General features: G+C 37.5%; 1 protein-coding gene across 2 annotated transcripts in view; it reads left to right on the forward strand.

Moving 5' to 3' along the window:
• Positions 1–27777, forward strand: part of UBN2 (ubinuclein 2) — a 77590-nt gene that overhangs the window by 36013 nt on the left and 13800 nt on the right. For both annotated transcript variants that reach the window (XM_042973365.1, XM_042973360.1), the window contains exons 7-15: positions 3205–3275; positions 8404–8533; positions 11562–11680; positions 12187–12300; positions 12886–13029; positions 13739–13789; positions 15890–15932; positions 19831–21381; positions 27449–27680. In XM_042973365.1, the coding sequence (XP_042829299.1) occupies positions 3205–3275; positions 8404–8533; positions 11562–11680; positions 12187–12300; positions 12886–13029; positions 13739–13789; positions 15890–15932; positions 19831–21381; positions 27449–27680 (2455 nt within the window). The remainder of the gene's footprint in view (positions 1–3204; positions 3276–8403; positions 8534–11561; positions 11681–12186; positions 12301–12885; positions 13030–13738; positions 13790–15889; positions 15933–19830; positions 21382–27448; positions 27681–27777) is intronic.

The raw sequence follows: 27777 nt of genomic DNA on the forward strand, positions 1-27777 counted from the left end.
AGCCTGACGCGGGGTTTGAACTCATGGACTGCTAGATCATGACCTGAGCTGAACTCAGACGCTTAACCCACTGAGCCACCCAGGCGCCCCTAGAGAAGTGTGTTAAAGTATCTCATTGCCAATATTTCTTTCTAAAAATTTTTTAAAAATGTTTATTTATTTATTTTGAGAGAGAGAGCGTGACCAGGCGAGAGAGGGAGAAAATTTCACACTTAACCAACTAAGCCACCCAGGCGCCCTTATTGCTAGTGTTTCTTAGGTTATAGCTTGTGTGTACCATAGTTTTTGCTTTGTTTATTTCTATGCTGTGTGGTTTGACCCATAAAATTCTTGATGACTAGATCTTTTTTGTGATAATTATCATTTGGAGGTGACTTTTTGTGCTATTAATGCCTTTCATCTTGAATTTAGTTTTGTCTGATTTACTGTGGACTTTTTATTTTTACATAGTATAGCTTTTCTTATCATTTACCTTCAACCTCTTTGATTTTCTTTATTTTAGCTCTTTCTCTTATAAGGCAGCGTAAAAATGGAAATCTGTTTATGGACCTCATTTGAGTCTTTTTCCTGTAACAAATGATTTTAACTTCTTCTAGTTGTTGTAATTATGTAATTGATCTTTGTCATTTTCTTTTTTATTCTGTTTTATTACTTCTTTGTTTTCATTCTTTTGCTATTTTCTGTGCTTATTTTTTGAAAAGTATACAGTTTCTATAGTTTTGGTAATAAATGGGTTTTTTATTTAACCTTTTTAGCTACTCTGTGTAGGAAGTATGGGTCTTATTTCTTTTTTATGGTTCAGAAGCTTGAGGTAGGTTATAGCTTGGTCAGGTCCACACAAGTAGTAAGTGGTAGAAATTTAACTACAATCCAAAGTATGGGCTTTTTGCTCTGCCATTTTGCCCATTCCTAAAATCTTTAGTTTCTTCTAAATTTGAAAAAGTGCTTAGTGATGTGATCCACATTTTTCAAGATGTAATTAATAATAATAGCTGCTGTTCATTTAGCAAAACTTGTACTCTGTCCTGAGCACGGACGGTACTGCCGGGTGTCCCAGAGCAGTTACCAGTCAGGAGGCAGCCCTGTGACTGCGCTCAGTGTGCTTCACCTACTGTGCAGTCTAGTCCTCCCACAGTCCAGTGACGTACGTAGTGTTCTTCCGTTTAATGGACGAGGAAACCAAGGTTCAAAAGGTTTAAATGCTTTGCTCAAGGCCACATAATTTTTAAGTGTCTGAGTCATGATTTGAAGGCAGAACCATGGAGCTCCGTAGCAGGCACTGTGCCTCTGTGTTATATGCCGTTCATTCTCACTTAAGAAACAAAACTGATTAGTAATAAGTGTGTTACGATCTTGTAAAAGCATTGTCTTCCATACCAAAAATTATTCTCTGTCTCTGTGGTAGCCCTGCCAGGGTTAATGTATCTGTTCCATTGGTAGGAAATTATCAATAAGAAGTTTGATTTCACTTACTGGTATCTGTGACTTCTATTTTTTCTTTGAAATAGGAGATGGAGGGGTGCTTGGGTGGCTCAGTTGGTTAAACAGCCGACTCTCGAGTTTGGCTCAGGTCATGATCTCACGGTTCGTGAGTTCAAGCCGCGTGTCTGGGCTCTGTACTGAGAGCACGGAGCCCACTTGGTATTCTCTCTCTCTCTCTCTCTCTCTCTCTGCCCCTCCCCCGCTCGTGCATGCTTTCTCTCTCTAAAAGTAAATAAATAAACTTAAAAAAAAAGAAATATGAGATGGTATTTTTTCTTTAGGAGGTGAGATTTCATCCTTGGCTTATATGCTTATGTCTGTATGATAAGGAGTTGCTTCTCATGACTCTTTTCTTACTTTGTAATATTCTTCCACTGTTCACCTTCTTGACTTTTTTTGATTCTCTTTCTTGACATTTAGTTTTCCTTATAGCTTTCGTGTATTTCTGCCCGCTGCATATACGCAGTTTTCATTCTTTCTAATAAGTACTAAGGCACGTCTTAGAAATTTTCTTCTATTTATTACATGTAAAACTGTCAAATAACTTGATGGGTTGACGTGGTCAGCATATGGCTTGCTCGGATTATTAGATCAGATTTCTTGATGTTTTCCATCTCATGGATCTCAACTACATCCTTTGTGATTTTCCCAGTAAATTTTGCTTATGGTAGAGTGTCTTGGTTTGTACCCTTGGTTTCTGGGCACCTGGTTAAGGTGACAATAATGATGAAAATATTATTCTTAAGCTCATGGCATTAATATTTGCTTCTCCCTTGATAATAATCTTGGCTAAATTTTTTTGTTATTAGTAATTAGGTAGAACCTAGACTGGCTGCAGTTAGCTGAGTATCTTTGTACAGCATGGTCATGTTGCATAATTGAAATCAGAGGGCTTGTGGTCTGAGTCCTGGATCCACCACTTATTAAGCAGTGTGATTTGGGAGGGAGAAGGAGGCAGGATTAAAAAAAAAAAAGTAATGTGATTGGGGGCATGCCATGTAACCCTCTGACAGATTTAGGTTCCTTGTTTGTATAATGGGGGCTGTCATACCAGTGTCATTGGCTGTTATGAGGATTAAACATGATAATGTGTGTAAAATAGAGGATATCAGACAGATCTTCTGTAGACAGTGTCTGTAGAAAGTGAGCCATCTGCTTTCTGTTATGTTGGAGATCACAGCAATAATTAATAAAGCAATGGATCGTCAAAATGCACAAGATACTCAAAGCACAAAAAAATCTTGTGTTTGGGATGCCTGGGTGGCTCAGTCAGTTGAGCATCTGACTTCAGCTCAGGTCATGATCTCACGGTTCATGGGTTCGGGCCCTGCATAGGGCTCCATGCTGACAGCTCAGAGCCTGGAGCCTCCTTCGGATTCTGTGTCTGCCCCTCTTCTGCTCATGCTCTGTCTCCCTGTCTCTCTCTCTCTCAAAATTAAAACAAAAAAAAAATTTTTTTTAAGTCTTGTATGTATAATTTTGTTAATTTATAAAGATTGAGAAAAATTAAGTACAGATATAATAGAAAACAGTGGTATATATGCTAAATTTGTTTCAACACTCTGTAATTGCCTACTCATGTCAGGTACTAAACTGAGTATGGATGATCCAAAGGGAAGTAAATCACAGTAGCCTCACCCTTTAGAAGCTTATTCTTTCCTAAATAGATATGGAAACAAATAATGTGTTGAAAGCGGTATTGACAATCCTATGTTTCTCTAGGCTGCCAAACTTTTTGATGAAGAAGGAAGGAAAAAATTCTTTACACAGGATATGAATAATATTCTTCTGGAGTAAGTAATTCTCTTCTTTGATTAAAAAACCTAAAAAATTATTTAAACTTTAAGAACTCATTTAAAACTATAGTTGATTACAACTTTACAGGTTGAATACTATTTTAGATTTAAATGTATTTTTTTGTCACTTTCTATGAAAGTGTCTTTCTGGAACAGCTCTGAGTGGTCATATTAATTTTGGTATATTTTCCTTCTATTTTCATTCAGACTTGGGAAAAATAATTCCATTGGTATCTAGCAAGGTTGTAGACAAACATTTGGAGACAAATGGAAAGTATGGTTTAAAGAAGAAATTCTGGTTGTGAGGTAGGGGAGAGGCAGTGTGGAGAAGAGAAAAGGAAGAGAGGGAGGGGGAGGCTGAAGGCCGACATATGATACAGATTGTATTTAAATTAGTGACAGTTTTTACTCTCAGCTGGAGTTTGATACTAACAAAGCTGCACGTTCTAAGTTTGTGGCCAACTAAGCTGTCCTTATAAACCTAACGGCTTGTGAATTCTGACCATTGGTTATAGCATTTGAGTGTGTAATTGATTGCTGCAAGCAGAACTGGGCAAAAAAACAATCCTGGAGAAAACAGCACACGTTACTCCTCTTTCACGAAAATGATGTATGCCTGCTCTTAGTGGTTCAGTAGTGTTATATACAAAGAAACAAGGAGTGTTTCCACTACCTTGTGTGAGGCTTGTCTTTTAAATACACAATGAAGGTAGTTTCTCATATAAAAGATGATGGATTGGTTTGTTTTGATAACTGTTTTTAATTAAATACAATCTCTCTTTTCTCTGGAATACTTAAAAGATCTTTCTGGTCCCCCATGGACCCATGAAACACCTAACCTAGTATGCCACCGGTATGGTGACAGGAATTTCTTGTTCCTGTTCTTCATTTTAGCCAGGGATTTTCAGACTGATTCTGTCTGCCTGGAAGCAAGGCAAATGTTTCCTGTCTGCGCCAGATCCTTTTACCTGGCTCCCTTTTCACCCCAGATTCAATGAAGAGTGTAACCATTACTCATCAGAGCTGTCCCAGATTCCACAGTCAGGAATCTGACTAGCTCTTCTTTTTCTTGCCACTTGAGAGCCCTAAGTTTACTAGAGCAGGTCCTTTTCCTGTGACTGAGACCATTGTTTTTTATTTTACTCTTCTGTAAGAGGGACCCTCTTTTTCTCTCCTGAGAGAAACAAAGGACATCCTTGGGACCTAACATCTCAAATAAGCAGAGTATCAACATTCCATTAACAGGCTTCTCTCTTTCTTGCTCTTTCTTTCTTTTTTTAAGTAATCACTGCACCCAATGTGGGGGTCAAACTCACGACCCCAAGATCAAGAGTCGCATGCTCTACCCACTGAGCCAGCCAGATGCCCCCACCACCCCCAGCAGACTCCTTAATCTCTCCATGTCTGTCTTAAATCCTCTAATTTTTTTGGAGCCCTATTTTTATTTCACAGAGTGTGCCTCCAGTTCTACAAGCCCTAGTGCTCAGAGTTTATTTTTTTTCCCTTTTAGTCACTTATTTATGCCCCCTGGCCTCTGTTCCCACTTTCCTAAATATCCCTGATTTCTTTGGACAGAGTTGATCTTCTAAGGGCATATGGCATGTGATTATTTTGAGTAGTAAATTCCCATGAAATGATTCACATGTATTAGCTCTGCCTCACCATTGCTTCTTTATGATGGGGAGAAAGGGAGGTAAGTTTATTGGAATAGGGAACGCTTTTTCTTTTTGCCTAATTGAGTTTGACTTGGATCAGTAAATATACAGCATGCCGACTTGATCCTCCCCATTTCCTCCTTTACCTCAAGCAGACATTGCTAACAAAATCTTAATGCTCTTTGCCTGTGATCTCAATCCAACCTGAGTTCTGTTCAACAGATGCTCTGGGAAGGCACTACCAATCCCAGTGGACACTTGCAGTGAGCCCTGTTGTCTGCCACCTCATTGTTAGACGCTCCTTTAAGGAGCTCATGAATGAGTATTGACTTTTGAATCTCAGTATGAAGAGACTTATCAGTTGGCCTGTCTGTCTCACCCTCTCTGACATAAAGGAAGGTTACCAAAGTGAGGGGGTTGATCCTCTGCCACAGCTTTCCTTAACTCTCTTGAGGAATTACTTTGCATTTGGAAAAACTAACTTGGAACCACATCTTTAACCTATGCCACACCAGGCGTTCTTGAGGTAACACTAGAACCAGCCCATCTGAATAAAGTCATTCAGGGAAGGAGGGATCTTTTGAATTCTTGCTATAAAATAAATTTTCGATTTTGAGTTTGGGTTACTGCTCCCTAAGTCTTTCTTCAGTTACTAGTTTCAGTGGTTCTGTTATATGGATAGTATCGGTAGGGTATCTGAAATATTTGAGGAAAAATTCAAGAAATTTACTAGATTCCGGGGGCTCCTGGGTAGCTCAGTCGGTTAAGCGTCTGACTTTGGCCCAGGTCACACGATCTCATGGTTCGTGAGTTCGAGCCCCGCATTGGGCTCTGTGCTGACAGCTCAGAGCCTAGAGCCTGCTTCAGATTGTGTGTCTCCTGCTCTCTCTGTCCCTCCCCTGCTCGTGTGCTCTTTCTCTCTCTCTCAAAAATAAATGAACAGTAAAAAATTAAAAGAAAAAAAGAAATTTACTAGATTCCGAATTTATTTGGACTTAGGTTTTCTTTTACTAGTGTTTTTAAACTGATTGACTAAGATATGTATTCTGTTTTGTTGGGTTTTTTTAATGTTTATTTTTGAGAGAGAGCATGAGCCGGGGAGGTGCAGAGAGGGGGAGGAAAACAGAGGATCCAAAGCAGGCTCCATGCTGTTGCAGAGACGTCGTCATGGAGCTTGAACTCAGGAACCGCGAGATCATGACCTGAGCCAAAGTTGGACGCTTAACTGACCGAGCCACCCAGGAGCCCCTGTATTCTGTTTTTTAAAAAGAGGGAGAAGGGTGCCTGGCTGGCTCAGTTGACAGAGCATGTGACTTGGTCTTGGGGTCAAGATTCCAAGCCCCACATTGGGTGTAAAGCTTACTTAAAAAACAGTTATTAAAAAGAGGGAGTTGATGGGATGGGAAGATTTATTTATGTATCAATTATGGTGAAATGATTGTATTTCTAGAATTTTGTGTGAAAATATAGGTAAGACTAAGCATTCCTGAGCCAGAAGAATCTTTTTTATAAAGTTGGCCATTGCTTCAGCTGTGGATTCCTATGTTGTGTTTCTTTGAGCCTTCTTCAGAGGCAAATGAGAGCCTTGTACATACAGATGGGGATATAAAAGTGGGTTTCAAACTTATATACTCAGGAAATCCAGTGTTTGTCCTCCAGTGCATTATCAGCAGGTGGTCCCAGTATATTTTTATCCATTTAGAGCCTGTAGTAATCTTGTGCTTATAATTTATTATCAGAGGTTTGAGACCCAGTCATTGTAACATTCTTGCATGGATATCTGTTTTGGGGACAGACTTTACTTAAAGAAGGAAAGAAAAGACAAGAAACCTGGTAGAGAGAAGGGGTCAGACTCAGGAAAGTTCATTGCTTTGGGAGAACCTTTATTTTTCTGAAATGTGAAAATACCTGAAATTCACACTTTGATTGGCATGTGTTTTTAGTCATCTGCAGATACTTCTTAGACCTTAGAAGATTGTAATTCTTAGGAAAATAAATAAATAACTGTATGAGGGATGTGTGTTTAAAATATACTGCTGTCAGGTAGGATTTTGTATATATTTGTGATAGACCAGTATAGTCTGTAACCTTAAGGGTTAATATGCTTCTCTGATTTTTCCCTAGTATTGGCTTAGCAGCAGGGAGTCAGTTCTTCTGTTTTCAAGTTTCGCCCTCTTTGGAAACCACTTATTTTTTTAAGTATGTCACTGAGTCAATCTATTCTTAATTGAAATCTCTTACTACTTGGAGTTTCTATTTTATTTTCAGCCTCAACTATCGTTTAATAACAGGGCAAGCATAGAAAGCCTCCTACCCAGAGTCTAGACTTCTAATAAAGCTTCACGCATAATTTATTTAACCAAATGTTTATACACAGAACCATGACAGTAATGGTTGTTTCCCATATGATCCTGTGCATTTGACCTTCTGGTTCTTATAGATCCTAAACATTTTTCTATTTGTATATTGTATTTGACTTCTTTAATACCAAGCATTTTCTCTTGCCAATGCTAAGGGCATAGTTTTCCACATTTCATTGTTTCTGAACTTGCAGTGTATCTTCTAAGTGATGGATATATTTGATAGGCAGGGTTTCTTCCCCAAAAGCTGTTAACTGAATCTATTTATGAGAATTATTTATTAAATCTATCTATACGTTGTCCTATCATAGAATGTGATGATTTGGATGTAGTTTGTTGCCAAGAGCTCCAGTTAAGTCTTGGCCTTCAAATTAGTATCTGTTCCTATCTTCCTACAATAGCAGCTGCCAGATTTAGTGTCTTCCATCTTGGGAGAAACCTCCGTTATTTCTTGGTAGACTTGTCCAGCTGGGAATATGGTGGCTGTTAAAACTCTTTTCCTTTTTTTTTTTTTTTCCCCCCCTTCTTTAAATAACTATTAGGCTAAATACCCATTTAACAATTTATTTTTGATCTAAAAAACTAATTTATAAATGGAAACAGGAACTGAAGAATTGGAATAAATTGAGCCAACTATTAAGTATCTAATTTGTGCAAGGCAGGCATAATAAGGGAGACAAATGGATAAAACAGTCTGTATGTGTAGCCAGAAGAGCTTTACCTCTTCTGGATCTGCAATTTTTTCAGACACCTCTAAGGAAAAAATATTCTAAGTACTCATTGAAACTATGTGACTCTCTAGCTTAGCAGTTGTGGTTGGGGGAGAGGGGATGTGAATATCTATCTCTTTGAGGAAATGGGGTTTTGGTTAATAATGGAGTTCCTATGCTTTACCCAAAAATGTAGGTTTTGTCCCTGTTCATCAAAAAATTAGTCACCAGACTACTTATGTTTATATAAATTCTCTGTATATTTTTTTCCTTGAAAAATACTGTCTAGGAAATCGTGGAAAGATAAAACGAGAGAAGAGTCATTGCTTTTACCTCCTTGCTTATGTATTAGTACCTAAAAGAAATTCTGTACTATTTATTTGTTGTTGTTTTTGTTCAGCATTGAGTTACAGCTACAGGAACTAGGCCCTGTCATTCGTAGTGGTGTCTACTCCCATCTTGAAGCTTTTGTGCCATGCAATAAAGAAACACTGGTGAAACGTCTAAAGAAGTTACATCTCAACGTCCAGGTAAGAAGAGGATCAATAATATCCGTATCTGGAGTTTTATAACCTATAAAGAGACTAGTTTCTATTTGGGACTTTTGCATATTAGTTTTTTTATACTCTTAATTGTATGTATTGAATAACCATAGGAGGTTATTAAAGGCATAGAGAATCTCTTGAAAAAAATTACTTTTCAACAGTTGAAAAGGCTAGACGAGAATGTTTCCTAAGGCGTAGATTCCTGGACTGGTAAATTAATGTCAGTTCCACAGGTGATACAACTTTGCCCTCAACAAATATCTGACAGATTTATAACTCGGTTTTCTTATTACTGAAATGGATCTGTACAGATTTGTTCATGCCTACGTTACAAAAACTGAGAAAGAATCACAGGGTTACGTGTAAACTTGGAGATTTTTTTGTGTGTAATCATCCATATTTTGCTAGATTCTTCTCCCCTAAAACACCACCAAGTAATTATCTAAGTTTGAATGCTTCCAGGGTCAGAAACTTATTTCATTATATCAGAAAGTTCTTCTGTGCACTGAGACATATCCAGGTGCTTTCCACCCTATTGGTCCTGATTCTGCCTTTGAGTCCATTCATAAACCTAATTATTTGTCACCTTCATGGCTTTCATGTTTTTGAAAGCTTGTATTATGTCCCCTCCTTCACTTCCATATAAGGTGGTTTTCAGTACCTTCACTGCCTGATGATTTTTCCCTTATGATTTATTTGATTATTTATTTTTTAAATATTTATAACTTGCAAGTAATAGGAAATAATGCAGTTTAAGACAAGAAAGGACATTTTTTTTCTATTAATAAAGGTATTTGATGGAATTAAAAGTACATACAAGGGGCACGTGGGTCGCTCAGTCAGTTGAACATCTGACTTCGGCTCAGGCCACGATATCACAGTTCGTGAGTTTGAACCCCACATCGGGCTCTCTGCTGTCAGCACGGAGCCTGCTTTGGATCCTATATCCTCCTCTCTCTTTCCCCCTCCTCTGCTCATGTGCACACGCACTCTCTCTTTCTCTCTCTCTCAAAAACAAAACAAAAGCAAACAAAAAAACAACCAGAAAGGGATGGGAACTGATAATTTGGATTAGCTCTTGTTTTTCTCTCCCTGTGTCTTATTTTTATCCTTTTATGTGCATCTGAAAATAAGATTACTTCATTCTCAAGGTTTTATATTATAGAAAGGCCACACACAGAGACTGACTCAACCCTCTCATCCCAATCCAAGTTTTTGGATCAGGAAATCTGATTATACTATGTTGGGTCAACCTAAACTTTTCTGGCCAGAGGTTGGGAGTCACACAGCACAACATGGCTAGCCAAGGGCCTCCATAGCTGGTGGGGGAATGAACATGGTGCCCAGGGCCACTAGTGTTAAGAGCTGATTGGCATAGAATTCTTTATTGTAGGTATTATACTTCTGTTAATAAAATAACTCTTTTGAATTCAGAAACTTTAAGTTCTTCCTCAACGTAAAGCGGAGTAATCAACAAATGAAATTTACTCGAGGTCACAGATTTTGTGTGACCTGGCTCCTTTTTTTTTTGCCTGGCTCCTTCAGACATTGACTGCTAGAGCTCACTGCCATACATTCAGGTGACAGACATGGGTACCAGTAAAAAAAGGAATTAGAGGCAGGAGAACAACTTTTCATACATTATAAAATATTTTCTAAGGGGCATTTCAGATTTGATGTTTGAAGTTATTTAATATTGCTGTTCTTCCTGTGGAAGAAGACATCTATCTTAACCTTTGATTTTCTTCATGTGGTTTTATCATGTATACTTTATTTATTTATTTATTTTAATGTTAATTTTTTGAGAGAGAGAGACAGAGCATGAGCGGGGAAGGGGCAGAGAGAGAGGGAGACACAGAATCGGAAGCAGGCTCAAGGCTCCGAGCTGTCGGCGCAGAGCCCGATGCGGAGCTTGAACCCACTGTCTGTGAGATCATGACCTGAGCTGAAGTTGGACACTCACCTGACTGAGTCACCCAGGCTCCCCGTCATGTATACTTTTAATCCGTAAATACTATATTATTTGATTTTGCATGTTTTTGAGCTCCGTATGAATGGAGTCATCCTGTCTCCATACTTTTCCTCTGCAGCTTGCTTTTTTACACTGAACATTATGTACCTCAGATTTAGCTATGTCTTTACCTGTGGAGGACTCCAGTTGTACTGCTCTACAGTGTGTACACCGCTCCATTCTGTTAATACATCCCAGTTATTGTGTCTGTTTTACTGCTGATGGATAGGTGGGTTGTTCCCAGGCAGATAGTCGCAGCTACAGAATTAGGAAGTGATCACCTAGGAACCCTGATACCGGACGTTCACATTTCTTTTGATAGGATTTTGTAGCAGGCACTGTAATGTGTGCAGTAATGTTTGTTAACTGGTATGCATGAAAACAGTAAGAGTCTTCCAGTTCCCTCTTTCTCTCTGACCTTGATCGTGTAACTTTGCTTGCAGCGTAAGTCACAATTGGTAACAATAAACGAAAGAACAGGATGCCAACATCCAGTCGGTTGTCACCCAAACCAAATTATGTGTTCTAGTGTTGCAAAGCAGTATCTCCTCTCATGGTACCCCATCAAAATGGGGATCAACCGGTAGTAGTCTGCATAGTGTAGATTTTGTTCTTTACTTAATTTTTTATGACATTTGAAGTGTCCATATAATTTCTTGGCCAAACGTGGGGCATTTTTAAGAATGTAAAGGAATACGTTATGTGTCAACTCTACTCGAATAAAACATTTTTTTAAAAGAAACAAGTGTAAGGAACACTATTAATTATGCTGGGGTAATTACCAGGCACAAACTAGGATTCTCGTTGGCTGCCTGGGAAGTATGGTCATTCTAATTTTATATCCAGTGTGCCTCCTGAAGACTGAGTGTTGTAGAAGAAATGTCCATATTTAAATATGCTTACATTTTAAATCTATAATTATTGTCTTTTGAGAATCTGCTTGCAAAATAATTTTTTGTAAATGTATTTAAAAAAACTTGTAGTATTTTTTTTTCCCCTCAGGATGATCGTTTAAGAGAACCTCTGCAAAAACTGAAACTGGCTGTTAGCAATGTCATGCCTGAACAGCTATTTAAATACCAGGAGGACTGCCAAGCTCGCAGTCAAGCTAAGTGTGCCAAGTATGTACCTCTTCTGTTTGGACTGGCTTTTGCATTTGAGAAATATTTTTAGCTCTTAGGGATTGGTCTTATGTGGACTTTATCACCAAATAGAAATCCACATATGCCACTGAAACAGTATAATTGAATATTTTCTAAATGACACAACACTTCCCATTCAGTTGCTTTGATGTCAAAAGCAAAAGTTCTGTTGATTTAGTGGATGGGTGTGATGAAAGCAAGAGCTGGCACTGGTCAGGTATTTCCCATGTCACCCAATTTAACTGGCTGAAGTCAGTATTTTCTGAACTCAAAGATAAGTAATCATGCCCTTAAATGACACAGCTTGAAGACCTAATTTACCAAACTACTTTATGATGCTCTTCAAAATATTATGTATAAAGGTAGATTATTTACTCTGCCTTTTGAGTTAACATTCAGTTAAGCAATTTAACAGGTGTCTCTGGAGCATATCATAGGCACTGTTGGGTTAGAACTTGGCTTCATAAAATCTTTTTCATTTTTAGGTTGCAGACAGACGAAGAACGAGAGAAAAATGGATCCGAGGAAGATGATGATGAGAAACCGGGGAAGCGTGTCATAGGACCAAGAAAGAAATTCCACTGGAATGACACCATCAGGTAAAATTTAACCAAAGCCTTCACTTTTAACCAAATGGACAATGCGGAACTAAGGTTTCTAATAAGAAGAATATATAGTAAATGGAAGAGTAGATTGGCAGCAACCAAAAATTGGTGTGTAGGAAAAATTTATTCAAGAGAAGTTTGATTTGGTCCTGGTATCTTTAGAGTGCTCTCACTTTTATTTTCATACGCTACTTTCTATAAACTAATCTTCTAATTATTAAGTCAGTCATATTGGCTTCAGAAGGTGAAGTACTCTGTGTACATCTGTAATCAGTCATCTTTTTTGACCAATATTTCTGTACCCCAAATAGAGGGTTTGGTTGCAGGACTATCCCTTTCAGTCTTTGGTGCCTAGATGAAAGGTATCAAAGGAAATTGTTTCATATTGGGGATTTGGCTGTAGTGCAATGAGTGATGTGTGTTAGAAATTATTTATCTTCATGTCATCTGAATTCTTGAGATAATATTCTTTATTATTGCTGTCAGATTTATGTGCTTAAAAAAAATCTGTTTCAAACTTACTTTTCCACAATTTTGCAGTCAGATTTATATATAAATATATATTTTTAATCTGTTTAGAACTTTGTTATGTAACCTTGTTGAGATCAAATTGGGATGCTATGAGTTAGAGCCAAATAAAAGCCAGTCCGCTGAGGATTATCTTAAATCCTTTATGGAGACAGAGGTGAAACCATTGTGGCCTAAGGGCTGGATGCAGGCAAGGTAAGAAATATGACATCCTAGATTTCATTTTACTTTCTTATTGTTGCTGTGTTTAAAGATACATGTATAGAGACAGATATGTGACATTCATTTTGTTAAGAACCTAGTGTGTTTAGCGTTCTCTATAGTCCTCTCAGATGATCTCTGCTTTGAAAACTTCAGGCACTGAAAAGACAAAATGGTTAGTCACAGGGACGTAGAGATACAGAGATACACATAAAGGTGACTTTTTTGCCAACCACTTTCTCTTTTTTTGCACCTGACTTTGCTAATAGAGAAAATGGGTGGAGAGGTAGATGGCTATAAACTTTGGGAGGGGACTTCACATAGGTATCATGAAGATAAGCCTAGAGCTGAATACAAAATTGAGAGTGTAGAAATAGAGACACACAACCTTGGGTTCTGTTGTCAATAGTCAATGTAGAGTGGTGTCTCAAAAATGCATAGTCGTCCAATTTAAACCATAAAGCGTTAAGAATGTTAAGATAGGCAGCTGTCGCAACCAGTTAAATCAACAGAAAACATCTTTTGATCTGTTAAAAGATTTAAATAGATAAATCTTCTGTAAAACTCCCTGTAAGACAGATTACTGAATTTCCATTTGATAAATAAGCAAGTAATAGACTGTTGAAAACCATGTGAGTAAAATGAGAAAGTGGTTATCATTATCTGTTACACAAAAATAATTGTGTCCTTTTAACTTTTGCAGAATGCTTTTTAAGGAAAGTCGGAGTGTACATAATCATCTTACTTCTGCTCCGTGAGTAAAACAGACTCCATAGTTCTTCATTTGTTTTTACTCACATTATGTGCTTTAGTAAACAAAAGTACTATTTATTAAATGCTAGGCAACATAGTACTTAAATGTACATTTAGACGATCTCCATTTTACTACTGCCTTTTTTTCAAAAAGAATCATTTTTCTGTTGACCTGAGACCACGTTTATCTGTTTAATAGTTCTCAGGCTAGTCTCTAAACACCTGAATCTATGCTGGCCTGAGATCTGGCGGCTAGGAGCCGTGTAGACAGGAAGCCTCTGATGGTTTCCTTTGTTCCTGGGCCTTCTTCCCTCCAGTTATTTTGTGTCTTTTTTCTTTCCCTCTTAATGATGATCAGCATAGCTAACCTGTAGCTTTGTGCCTTCGAAGACAGTTTCTTACACATACCTACCCTGCCTTGCCTTGCAGAGTGCTTCATTCTACAAAATTAATCTATTTTTCATGCCCTTCCCTTCTGTTCAAAACTGGGTATTTCCCTAGTGGTATGATTACTAAAGAAAAGTCTCTGATCCTAGTAGGCAGTAGTAAAAAGCTGGGTTTTTTGTGGTTATATTTTTGGGTGAATACTGGTTGACTCAACAAGAATTTTATATTTACCTACAACTTAGGGCTATTTCTCTGCACCATAGAAGTGTAATAGTAAGAGTTAATAAAATATACAATTAGCAAGTCACTGAGAATTTACAGACCACTGTAATTCAATATTCTAAGAGGTCTGGTTAACAACCGGGTAACATTACAAAGCTCCCCATCTCCTTGTGTACAATTATAATGGAATTTTTTACAACTCTTAGGAAGGACACTTTGTTAGTATACTATCAGAGTTATGTTGGGTTGATTGTGGTTTTTGGTTCTTGCTATTCTTGTTTATGGAGTATAAATTTGGGATAAGTTTGGTTTCATACACATAGGTTTACTTTGTTACTGGTGGTTTAATTATCCTGGGGTGGGGGGTATATATATATGTGTGTGTATGTATTGGTGTCAATAATATTTCTGGCCTTTAATTTCCCTATAGTTCTAAAATCACAAATGTGTTACAATTCAGGTATAAATAATTCATCCCTTTAAATCTAAAGCATATATTTACATAGACCCTCTCTTCAGTTTTTTAGGTGGCTTTATTATTATGACTAACTTGTGTTTTGTTTTGTCTTGTTTTGCTTTGTATCAGAAAGTACAAATCTATGGGATGCATGGGCCTGATATCTTTTGCCCCAATGGTCTTTATCAAAAAAACTTGGAAAATTACTGTCGCCTTAATGAAGTTGTAGATTGTCAGTTTTAATCAAGATATTGGTTAATTTAATGGATGACATTTCAATTTAGTGAAGTAGAAATACTCAGTGTGAGGTATTTTAGCTTGTTAACCCTTTAGTTATTCAACAGACATTTGGGTACTTTCTCCTCTTATGGAACACATGAGATTTTTGTCTTCAAACTTTTTCACACTGGTTCCCAAAGTTTCCAGGGTTGCATGGTATTTTACTTGCCTTTTGTCCTCATGTCATTTTGACATTTTTTATTTGAATTCTCATATTAAAATAATTTTCTTTAAAAGAATTTTATTTTTTTAAATAATACCTTATTTACAAGTTCTTGGCATTGGTTCTTCTCAAATTATGGTTTAATTTGAGCTTGAGGTTTCTTGAAGATCTGTTTTCTTATAAATAATTATTAATTCTTACCAGTTCTTTGAAGTGGGTCTTCTCAGGCAGCTTTGTTACCCTATCTTCAGTTATTTTTTTAATTTTATTTTGATTATTTACATTTAATTTTTAAAACCTTTTATCATCTACTGTTCATATTTTGCTAATGGTTCAGCCTTTCTTCCAGTTAATTGAAATTGGAGGAAATGTTACTGTATATTCATATATAAACTGAGTGTGTGTGTGTGTGTGTGTGTGTGTGTGTGTGTGTGTGTATACACATATATAAATACACACATATGTATAGTTCCTTCATAGAATTTTCCAAATAGCATAAGAAATTATTTACCCATGTAATGGCAAGATTAGAATTTCATAATGAGTGACCTAATTGCTACTGAAATGACCTCCTTTTTAATCTGTTGTCTTAGGGCAAAGAAAAAGGTGATTCCTGCACCTAAACCCAAAGTGAAGGTAAGTATTGAACCAAATCTTTAATTGGTCATAATTGAGGAATGTTGAAATACATTCATAAGATGAAAAGGATATATGGTATTTATCATAGATTAATAGGTAGTGTACTCTTAAGAAGAGTGTTTTTAAACTTTGTAAAAATCCTAGAACCCCTGTATTTCCAAGAATAGATGACTGTGTGGTAGTGGGAAATTTGCACACATTAATTAAATTGTAAGATTTAACCTCATACAAGTTAGAAACACTATAAAATATAACAAATATCCTGTAAAAGCACAGCTGAGATTGCAGATGTATAAGAGAAATCCCAAGGGCCCAACGCAAAGAAGCTACCAGCGTGTTAATATGACTTTGAAACTTTGGTTGCCTGTAGGGGTACTTGCTGATTTTCATCTAACACTTTATGATTTATTTTCAAATTTCTTCTCAGAGCACAGGAGATAGGGTTTTCTTGGGCTTATATAGATTGAGAATTAGACTCAAACTCTGCATGAACCCGGACCTTCAAAGGGTAACACCTTTGGTAAAAGAAAGAACTAGAAAAATTCACTCGCCAGCAGAAAGTAAGAAACTTGTGTGTCTTGGCCTGAGTCCTAGATTAGGGGAAGGAAGTCCTCCCTGAGAATTTAAGGAGTTCAGGAGTTTAATTTATACTACCTGCAAGATCTGGGAAATCCTCAAACTTTGAAAATAAAGGAATTAGTATTAACCCAAGGCAATTGGCAAATCAAATTTTCCTTGAAATAGTGCAGTCTCATAGCAGGCTTCAAAGGCTTGCCACATATATACTGTGTCAAACATGAGCTTACAGTCTGAAAATACAGATTACACAAGGAAATGAATTACTATGAGTGAGAGTCAGCAGAAACATCTGACAGAATTAGATCCCTGAGAGGGCCAAGTGACGGACTTACTGGGTTTCGAACATAAAGGAATTTAACTTGTTTAATATTCAAAGAAGGAGAAGACAGGATAAAAAATATCACAACAGACAAAGCAGTTGAAAAAGAACCAGGTATAATCTCTAGGAGTGAAAACTGTAATCATTTGAAAAGTAAAATTATAGAGAAATCCCACACGCTTTATTTAGCTTTTGGACTTTCCCTATAGACTTCATCTCTTTGAATAGATGAGTTTCTTTGCTTATGAGGTATGGCCAGAAGGCCATCCTTCTCTGTGGCCTTCTTAACTTTTAATATTAGAGGCTTTGTAAGTACGAATAGTCTTCTTTTTCTTACATACCTCATTTGTCTTCTAATCTAAATAATGGTGACCCAGTATTCCATCACATCTGTTGAGTTCATGCTTTGTTTTGACACATTATTTTTAAACTCCTAATGCCCTTCATAAAGTGTTTGTTAAATTTTACATCTATTCAAACATATGACTAATTTATCAGAATTCTGATGTTGACAAGGATGGTATAGGGAATTCCCTGTTTTTGCTTGTTTGTGTCTTTGTGATTAAATTATTTTTTCCTTTTCCCCAAATGGAAAAACTATATTGCCGATTTGTGTTTCTCCTACCCTTCCACCCCTCAAATACCTGTTTTAATTACAAAGGTAATACAAGGAAATGCATTAGAAAATGCAGGGGTGCCTGGCTGGCTTAGTTGGTGAAGCATGTGACTCTTGATCTCAAGGTTGTGAGTTCAAGCCCCACATTGGGCATGAAGCCTACTTTAAAAAAAAAAAAAAGAAAGAAAATGCTAACAATACAGAAAAATAAGAAGGCAAAAAGTATAAGTATCCAGGAAAAAAAAAGCTCCTACTTTCTGGTACAAACCCACTCTCCCTTCCCTCTGTCCAAACACCTGTTCATTTATTCATATGACTTAACATTTTATAAATGGGATAGTTTGCTTTTTTGACTCAAGTGTATACCCTGAACAATTATCTCTGCCACTATAAATTTACACAGTACTCTGCTGGGTGGATTTAATGTTATTTTTATAAAGAAAAAATTAATTTGGGGGCACCTGGCTGGCTCAGAAGAGCATGCAACTCTTGATCTCAGGGCTACGTGTTCAAGCTCCACATTGGCCCTAGAGCTTACTTTCAAAATAAATAAATAGGGGCACCTGGGTGGCTCAATTAAGCCTCTGACTCTTTAATTTTGGCTCAGGTCATGATCTCATGGCTCATGAGATCAAGCCCCACTTAGGATTCTCTCTTCCTCTTCTCCTCTCCCAGCGGTGTGTGCACTCTATCTCTCTCTCACATGTGCATGGTCTCAAAATAAATAAAAACTTAAAAGATAAATCAGTAAAAATAAAGCCAGTTTATTCATTAAAAAATAAAAAGTTACTTCAAAAAGCAGTTTTATATTGGTAACACTACCAATATTATTCTGATACATTCTCCCATCATCAGTTTCTATACTTTTTTATAAAATGAAATTTTCACTAACCACAATTAGAGGGATGGCATGTCACAGCAGACATGTTTTATGTGCATTACCCCTTCATATCTTAACAATTTTGACCTTAATGCAGTTATACTACAGAATTCTGAGAGGCAGTGGGGTTTTCAATCAGGGCTTTGGAGTAGCAGCTTAGAAAAATTGCTGAAGAAGTTAGAGTTTAAAGCATTTTTAACAGCTGATTTACTGTAATACAGTAGAAGGTGATAGTAGAGACACTTCCTCTCCATTCTTTCCCCACTGTGGTTAAGGTAAGTGTTGTGGTGATATAAATTGATACACAATTTAAGACTTTGGGTTTAGGTTTATTTGGGTTTGTTTTTAAGAAACCAATCAAAGAAACTTTGAAATGATTTTTATGTAATAGTTTTATTTCTTCTTAATTTTAAAAATGACATGAGTCAGATACTTTATATTTCTCTTTTAAGGGAAACAGTTACTTTTTCATTCTTTTGCTTTTTGAATATTTTAAGCTGTGCTTTATGGGGTGCTTGGGTGGCTCAGACGGTTAAGTGATGAAGTGTCTGACTCTTGATTTCGGCTCGGTCATGATCTCACGGTTCGTGAGGTTGAGCCCCAAGTCGAACTCCGCGCTATTAGCACGGAGCCTGCTTTGGATTCTCTCTCTCCCTCTCTCTCTGCCCTTCCCCTGTATGCGCGTGCTCTCTCTCTCTCTCTCAAAATAAATATATAAACTTAAAAAAGAATAAACTGTGCTCTAATTCTCTTTTCTCTTACTTGAATTTTAAGAAGGTTAATTTTTTGAAGAAACAGACAATATTCTCTTAGGTATTCAGAATTTTAATTCCTAATAACCCTGTTTTCTTAGTATATGGGCTTGCTCATAGTACACATTTAGTAAATATATGTTGAATACATTACAAACGATTTCTACCATGATAAATAGAAGACATAATTTCATATGCTCGGACGAATCCCAGTTTGATGGACTACTTTCTCTACGTATGGCTGTGGGTGGCTCTAGCACAGGGCGTACAGAGGGCAGAAATACAAGGAAGCAGAAAGCAAGGGTCAGTATCCTAGCAAACCATTCTATAGAAGAAGGGTGGAGTCTTAGGATAAATGCAGAATTTCTTCTAGGTGCAAGGAGAATAAAAAGAGAATAGCCTCTGAACAGATGGATTTGGAATAGCACGTGAAGATCTGATGTAGGTGGTCGGGTGAACGGGGTTTCACCAATATTGTAACTAGTATGTGAACGTTCCTTTGGCTTGGTTTTAATTTTAAGTCTTCTCAGAAGAGCTTACTGAGGTATGGCAGCTGTTTGCAATGTATCAGATGCTTTGGCTTATGAGCACAGTTCAGTCAGGAGCTCTGTCCTCAGAAACGTTTTGGTTTTTACAGTCTATAAAGATTTCCAGTGGAATTTGAATCATCGTGAGAATTTCTTAGTCCTTTAAAAACTGATACTTAATAATTCATTTAATTTTTTCCACTATAATGCTGTTTATGGTAGGAGTGTAGTCCAAAAAAGGACCAGAAAACTCCTGCATCCTTGGTGGCTTCAGTTGGTGGTCCTTCAACGAGCTCTAGCACATCTGCCGTGGCCTCTACCAGTTCTAGCTCTACACCAGCCCAGGAGACCATCTGCCTTGATGACTCACTAGACGAAGACCTTTCTTTCCATCCACCTGCACTGGATCTTGTTTCTGAAGCTTTAGCTGTTATCAACAATGGGAACAAGGGCCCTCCGGCTGGCTCAAGGATAAGCGTGCCAACTGCAAAGCCTCGTCCAGGACTGAGAGAAGAAAAGTTAGCAAGTATCATGAGTAAGCTGCCATTGGCTGCTCCTAAAAAACTAGATTCTTCTCAGACTGCACATTCATCAAGTCTTATTGCTGGTCACACAGGGCCGGTACCAAAGAAACCCCAGGATTTAGCTCATACTGGCATCTCTTCAGGCCTTATTGCTGGTTCTTCAATTCAGAACCCTAAAGTTTCCTTGGAACCTTTGCCAGCCAGGCTGCTTCAACAAGGACTACAGAGGTCGAGTCAGATTCATGCTTCTTCCTCTTCACAGACCCATGTTTCCTCTTCTTCCCAAGCCCAAGTTGCTGCCTCCTCTCACGCTCTGGGAACATCAGAGGCCCAAGACGCTTCTTCGTTAACACAAGTAACAAAGGTGCACCAGCATTCAGCTGTCCAACAAAACTATGTGTCTCCATTACAAGCAACCATTAGTAAATCACAGACCAACCCAGTGGTGAAATTAAGTAATAATCCCCAACTTTCCTGTTCATCCCCGCTTATTAAGACTTCGGATAAGCCACTTATGTACCGCCTTCCCTTATCTACTCCCTCACCCGGAAATGGTTCTCAAGGGTCCCACCCCCTGGTTTCTAGGACAGTACCTAGCACCACTACCTCCAGTAACTATTTAGCCAAGGCTATGGTGTCACAGATGTCCACGCAGGGTTTCAAATCTCCCTTCTCAATGGCTGCATCCCCCAAACTTGCCGCATCTCCAAAACCTGCCACATCTCCTAAACCCTTGCCCTCACCTAAGCCTTCTGCCTCACCCAAGCCCTCTGTGTCCACTAAGCCTTCAGTATCAACTAAACTTATTTCTAAATCCAACCCAACTCCCAAGCCTCCTGTACCCCCAAGCTCTTCCAGTCCAAATGCACTAGTAGCCCAGAGCAGCCACTCCAGCAGTAACAACCCAGTCCATAAACAGCCCAGTGGAATAAACCTCAGCAGACAGTCTCCCACCTTGAATTTGCTGCCCTCCAGTCGTACTTCGGGCCTTCCATCCACAAAAAATCTTCAGGCCCCTTCAAAGCTAACAAATTCCTCACCCACTGGAACTGTTGGGAAGAATAGCTTGAGTGGAATTGCAGTGAATGTACCTGCCAGCAGAGGTAGCAACCTTAACTCAAGCGGAGCCAATAGGACTAGTCTCTCTGGGGGAACAGGAAGTGGAACACAGGGTGCTACTAAACCGTTGTCTACTCCACATAGACCATCCTCTGCCTCAGGGTCTTCAGTGGTAACCGCCAGTGTGCAGGTATGTATGTTCTGTGTGTTCGCGTGATAAAACGTAAGCTCGTTTGATTGTTCTCTTCAGTCAGTTTAATAACCATATACATACAGAAGTTGTTTGTAATAGTTTCTTACAGCTTATGGCCAAGGCATGTTCCTGATGTTGACATCACAGTAATGGGGATACTTGGTGGATGAGGTTTCTGTTGGGATGTGGATTCCCCCCTCCCCCCCACCCCCCCTCCTCCCGCAAAGTAGCACATACATACTTTCACAGTTGTTGAAAAACACATAGAATGAATATTTAAAACTGTATGTTGTCAAAGTCCAGAACAAAGCCGTAACTTAGGAGTTTAATATACTCTCACTTGTCTCCTTTCTCCCCTGTTCTAGTTCCTCCTCTCCTGCTAACTTTGATTTTTTTATTTAGACAGATTTATACATTTGTCAGGGTCTTTTCCTTTAACCATTTGTCTTTTCAAGTAAAATTTTTATTTTGCTTTAAACTTACAGTTATTCATACATAATTCTCTCTGTCAAATTACTGTCAATAACCCTTTTATATACCAGTTTCCCCTTTTGTGAGTTTTTACTTTACATTTATCTTGCAGTTAGCAGAGTGCCTCACTCAAGAAAGGAGTCTTTTCAAGAAGGCTAACATAAAACCTAGTTTCCCTTAGCTCTAGCGTACCTGATAATTTCTGTGCCATCACGCTTGAGTATGTATAGACTTCTTGGGTCACTGTCTCCCTCTTAGTGTTATAAATACTGTTCCACTGACCTTTGCTTAGTATTTAGGATTATGGAGAAGTCAGAGGCCATTCTGATTTTTTGTTCCCTTATGTGTGTTTACTCTGCCTAAATGCTAGTAAGATTTTGTCTTTTTACTTGAAATTCAGGTATTCTCGGATTATGACTAGATTTATGTATAAGGTTTTGTTAACTGTACCTAAAACATGGTGACCTCTTTCAGTCTTATACCTGGTGGCTTTTTCAGCTCAGGAATATTTTGTTCTATGCGTTTCATTGTCTTTTCTGATCCATTTGGCCTAGGTTTTGTGAGAACTCTTTATCACTCATATATTTCATCTCTCTCCTTTCCATATCATCTTCTCTGTCATTGTTTTCGTCTTGCTGCCACTCCTTGTATTCTGAGACTTTGTCAGATTTGTCCTTCATGTGACCAGTTTGATTTCTTTAATATTCTTTCTCCCTGTTCCCTGTCCCCAGAAGTAATACATATTCACTGTAGGCAAATTCAGAAAAAAGAAAAATCACCATCCTCCCACCGCTGTTTATATTTTCTGGGTACTGTTTGAGATTCTTGTCAAGAAAATGGGTTTTACATAATCTGTTTCATAACAAGCTTTTAAAAAATACATAACATTTTATGATGTGTTCTTCAGTTCTTAAATGTTTTTTGAAAACAAGACTTTTATTGATTTGTAGAATTCTGTTGTCTAAAAAAGTACTGCTTCCTGTTTATGTGGAATAGGAACATCTAATGAAAGAATGTTTACCTTAGTGTTTGTAAATATTTCTGCTATTCAGTACAAGTTAGCATCGGTATGCATAAACAAATGAAACCCAGATCATCACTCTGCCATCGCTGTAGGCCTAGGAATGAATTCATTGTAGAATTCTAATGAAAATAAAATTCAGTTAACTGATACTTCATTAGTTGAAATCTTGGACTCTCTGATGTTTTATCTATTAATTTTATTTTTATCAGAAATAAACTAGCAAACACTGATTAGGGATGGCATGTTAAAATTCAAGTTATAAACTAAGGTCTGAAGAGTTAGTTCACATTCTTATTACTTTTTGATGTTAATCTTTAATTTGAGTAAAGGAGAGATTTATAACAGAAATACCAGTTCCCTGCCAAATGGGTCCTCCTTCCTAGTGTCAGTTACTTTTAATTCCCCTAGGTTTTTGTGTGTTTTTAAGTATGAAAAATGGATGAAGACAATTTATTCATTTTAGTATTAACTTTTAACTTCTTGTCATGATAAGGCTTTTAGCTCGCTTTATACCTTTGCCATTCTCCTGAAAGAGTAAAATTACAGCCTTTGACCATGTAAACTATTGTCTCTGTTGAGCCTACTCATAAACTATGGTTTCATTTGCTTTCTTATTACAAGTTTTTGGCTTTTTTTCTGAAGTTAAAAATTCGCTTTTTCCCCCCTTCACTTAGGAATTTAAAGCTAAATCTTTCTCCATTCTTTGTCATCTCCAGTGTCTATCAGTTCTCTTTCCCACCCCCACCCCCATCCTTCTTGTATTTGATCATTTATCCCGAGAGAAGCTAGATACTTGGCATAACAGTTGGTTTGTCATCAGGGAACCTATATGGCAGAATTTGTGTTTCCAAAAAAGAACTGCTTCCTTCTGGTTTTCTTCCTTTCTGAAATGACTTTATGATGTGAAGGCCTTAGCGTTCCTGCCTTCAGACTGACCCTTTTTGTTCTGTCTTACTGGTTTGACTGAAGAAAAGGTCAATAATTGAATAAGGTTGTTGGTAAGTTGGAGAGAACCGATGGCTTTTTGTTTTTAATGTAGCCTCTCATTGAAACCTGGCGGCCTCTAGATAACCTGTTTCTCTAGCGCTCTGATACTAAAAAGAGATTCCCTATCCGTGCTTGCAAAACATTCAGTTCCTGTCTGAAAGACATCTCCAGCTATCTGTTCGTTTGCAGAGTGAAAAGGACAGGTCCTGAGTTTAACAGAAGTTAAAATCTTTCTGGGTTCAGATTATCACCGCTACCTTCTTTCTATTTAATAACTTTCTGCTCAAGTCTTTCCTCTTCTTTCTTACCTTTCAGCCTGTCGATTTTCTATGAATTCTGTCTTTGCCACTTTATAATTCCCAAAATAATTCATTCCTTAAGCAAATGTTTATGAGATGTTTAATATGTGCCAGGCACTCTTCTAGGTGCTGGGGAAATAGAGTGAACATCATACTCAAGATTTCTCTTCTCATGGAACATATATTCCAGGTAGAGAGAGAAACAAAACACAAATTTTTAAAAAATATTTTAAGTGTAATGAAAAATTAAAACAATAATATGATAAAGTGTGATTGCTGCTAACATAGATAAGGGATTTGGGAAAAGCCTCTTTCAGGAGGCAACATTTGAGTGGGGAATTGAATAAGCAGGCCAGTCATTTGGAGATAGGGGGGAATGAACAGTCCAAACTAGAGTGAAGACACTGAGATAGGAAAGAGCCTGACATGTAGGCATGCACGTCTAGACTAGGGAGAGATGGAGAGGTGATGAGATCTGAGATCAAGCAGAACCATGTGATGGAGGACCTTGTAGGCCACGATGAGAACTTGGGGTGTTAATGTGTTCAGTGGGAAGCTTTTAGAGGGTCTTCAACAGGGGAGTGGTATGGTTTGATTTATATTCCAAAAGATTACACTGGGTGTCGTGGAGAATGGGGGTGGGGGGGGGCACTGGTGCACTCACCAAAATAAAACATGTGGTTAAAAAATTTTATATATATATATATATATATATAATTCCCACCACGGGAAGAGCAAGGTTTTCTTTTATATTTTCTCCTGGAAATAAAATGTAGAGGTCACGGAAGTATTTTTGATTATGGAGTATCATCCTGAACTTTGCCTATTTACATTTGCCTGTTTTATGTTGACAACTTCTCCTATATGCTTCCGAATCATAACGATAGGATACCCAACTTTTGAAAGGTCTCCATCTCATAAGAGAGAGAAATTTATAAATGCCATGTAACATTCAGATAATCTGATGTTTCATTTTAATTTTAGAAACAAAAGTGGATATCAAAGTTTTTTGAAAGCACAAAATGTTAGTTATGGCATGGTATCATTTTCAATTGCTCAGTTACTTAATTTTGGAAGTTGCTCTAATTTACACTTTCCAGCTATTTTAATACTTCAGTTAGCCTCCTCTAGAAAAGCTTGAGTTCTCCTTATTAGCAGTATCTAATGTTCCTTACTACGGGGTTTACTTGGGGCAAACGGTATTGGAGCGTGTGCACCATATTATGCTGGGATTACAATAGAATTATGATTGAAAAAGAACTCTTATTCTTAAATTGATGCAGGATCCCTTCAATCCAAATTGCTTCCAAGCGTTATTTCTAACTTAGTAATTCTTTCAAATTGTATCTGTTTTGTATATCATGGTTGGCTCAGTAAGGGAAAGACCTGAAAATAAGAAAAATAGCCAAGTCCAAGCAAAAGTGATGGAGATTTGTACTTAAGTGTTGGAGGAACTGGTGGTTTAAAAAAAAAGTTTTTTTTAAGAAAATGAATGAGTATGTTGACAATGAATTCATCTTGTCTTGCTATTTTATGATGCCTAAAAACTAAGGTTTCAAGCCTGAGTGTTAAGAAAGAATGAGACTATTAATGATAGCCGTTGACAAATAGGGCGGGGTTGCATGATTGCAGGAGCTGATGAGTTCAGTTGTGGTTGATGAGTGTTCCATATCCAAGTGACATTCCTCACTGAGCTTTTAGACTTACAAGATTGAAACTGTGACGAAGTCAGAACTATGGATGTAAATTTGAGAGCTAACAAAGAAGAGAAGGGAAGGCTGTTGGAGAAAGAGTTGTAGAACTAGAATTGAAGCCTTCTTGAGGATATCCTTCATTTTTTGTTTAGCACTGGCATGGAACATTTGGTGTATCAATATATGTTATTGGCATATAAGTATGGGGAGATCATTTACATGGATTTTTCATGGATTAATTAAAAAATAGATCAGCCCCTTTATTAATTAGTAATGTTTACTGCAAGAGTAGTTAACACAGAGATAGACCTGATAATAGTTGACATTGATTACTGACTAAAAAATATTCAAAGAATTCAGTTTTGTTGACTAAATTTAGAACCGTAAAATTTTTGGCCAGGGAAACTTAGAATCGGTAAAGATAAGACTACAAAAGAAAATTCACAGTTGCAGAAACTATAATAATATCTGATACTGAAAAAATTTTACTGTAATTTTTGTTAATAAGTACATATAGAAAAGAAAGTCAAAATGGGGACAGATTATTGCTGAATAGAAAATTGTTCAAAGAATTAAATTAGCTTAATGAAGTATATTTAAGTAATTTCTCAGTGAAAGCTAATTACTGCTTGCATATTTCAGATTTAAATGTGTTTTTCATAAACATGGCATCAAAGCCCAGGCAGAGGAGTATTAAAACACCTTTTTACCTTAAGGAGTCTTAAGTTGAGAAAAGTAGTGAAAATGGAAACCAGCTTTCAGGGGTTAAGGAGAAACTAAATAATATGGAAATGGAGGGTATCATTTAGTAAATTTGATAACAAAAGGAGTACAAATAAGTCAGGTTTTTTCTAGGGGTTGAGGAAGAGCCAGGGATAGCTGTTGTTATAAACAAAACTGAACAAAAACAAAAAAACAAAAACATGAGGACTCTGTATGTGACAAAGCAGAGGAAACATGGGGAAAGGTGTAATACTAGATATTTGTACCAGAAAGTTCTGCATAGGTGGGATTCATGGCATGGTCAGATGGTTAGTCTTGGAGAAGAGACAGGTAAGGCTAATGATGAGGAAGAACATCTGGGATGGCCTCATTTCTTTAAGGCTTTATGATGAAAGCAGAGGGTATTGCATTAGGGGCTCTGAGAGAATGCTAGTCTGGAACAATAACCATGGGGATTGTGTCAGGAAGGTGGTAAAACAATGAAATTACATTCTGAAATTACATTATGATCATTTTCAAAGATCATATTGAAATTAAATGAAATTAATGGCTAGTGAGTGGCTCAGATCTAGGGTTTAGAAGCAAAAGTAGAAGTCTGAGGTGAGAAAGACGTGTTAATATAGACATTAAAATAAGTCAAGGAGTCTAAACTGGTGATGAAGAGCTGAGTAGAGAATTAGTTCCAAAACCAATATGGTAGCTCTTAGAAATACACTTTTCACCTCGGTCTTTATTTTCTGTCTCATGAAGTTTCTGTTAGAGTAGAGTTAGGACACAGTCTTGCGCCCATGAGGATATTAAATACAATAAATCAATTCAGGTTAAAGATTTGATTTCTTATGTATTTTGACCCCTGGTTTCTGCAGTCCACAGCAGGAGCATCATTATTGGCTAATGCCTCACCTCTGACTCTCATGACATCACCTTTGTCTGTAACAAATCAAAATGTGACTCCTTTTGGGATGCTGGGTGGCCTTGTTCCAGTGACCATGCCCTTCCAGTTTCCCTTGGAGCTACTTGGCTTTGGAACGGACACAGCTGGAGTGACAACCACCTCGGGATCTACCTCAGCCGCTTTCCACCATAGCCTAACTCAGAGTAAGTGGGGCTCTTTTAGTTACTTGCCTACCTAGTTTGACAGAACGGGAAAACTCATGAATTTATACTGATTGAGAGTAGTCCATTTGGAGTTAGT

Source organism: Panthera tigris, chromosome A2 (genome assembly GCF_018350195.1).
Source record: "Panthera tigris isolate Pti1 chromosome A2, P.tigris_Pti1_mat1.1, whole genome shotgun sequence".
NCBI lineage: Eukaryota > Metazoa > Chordata > Mammalia > Carnivora > Felidae > Panthera > Panthera tigris.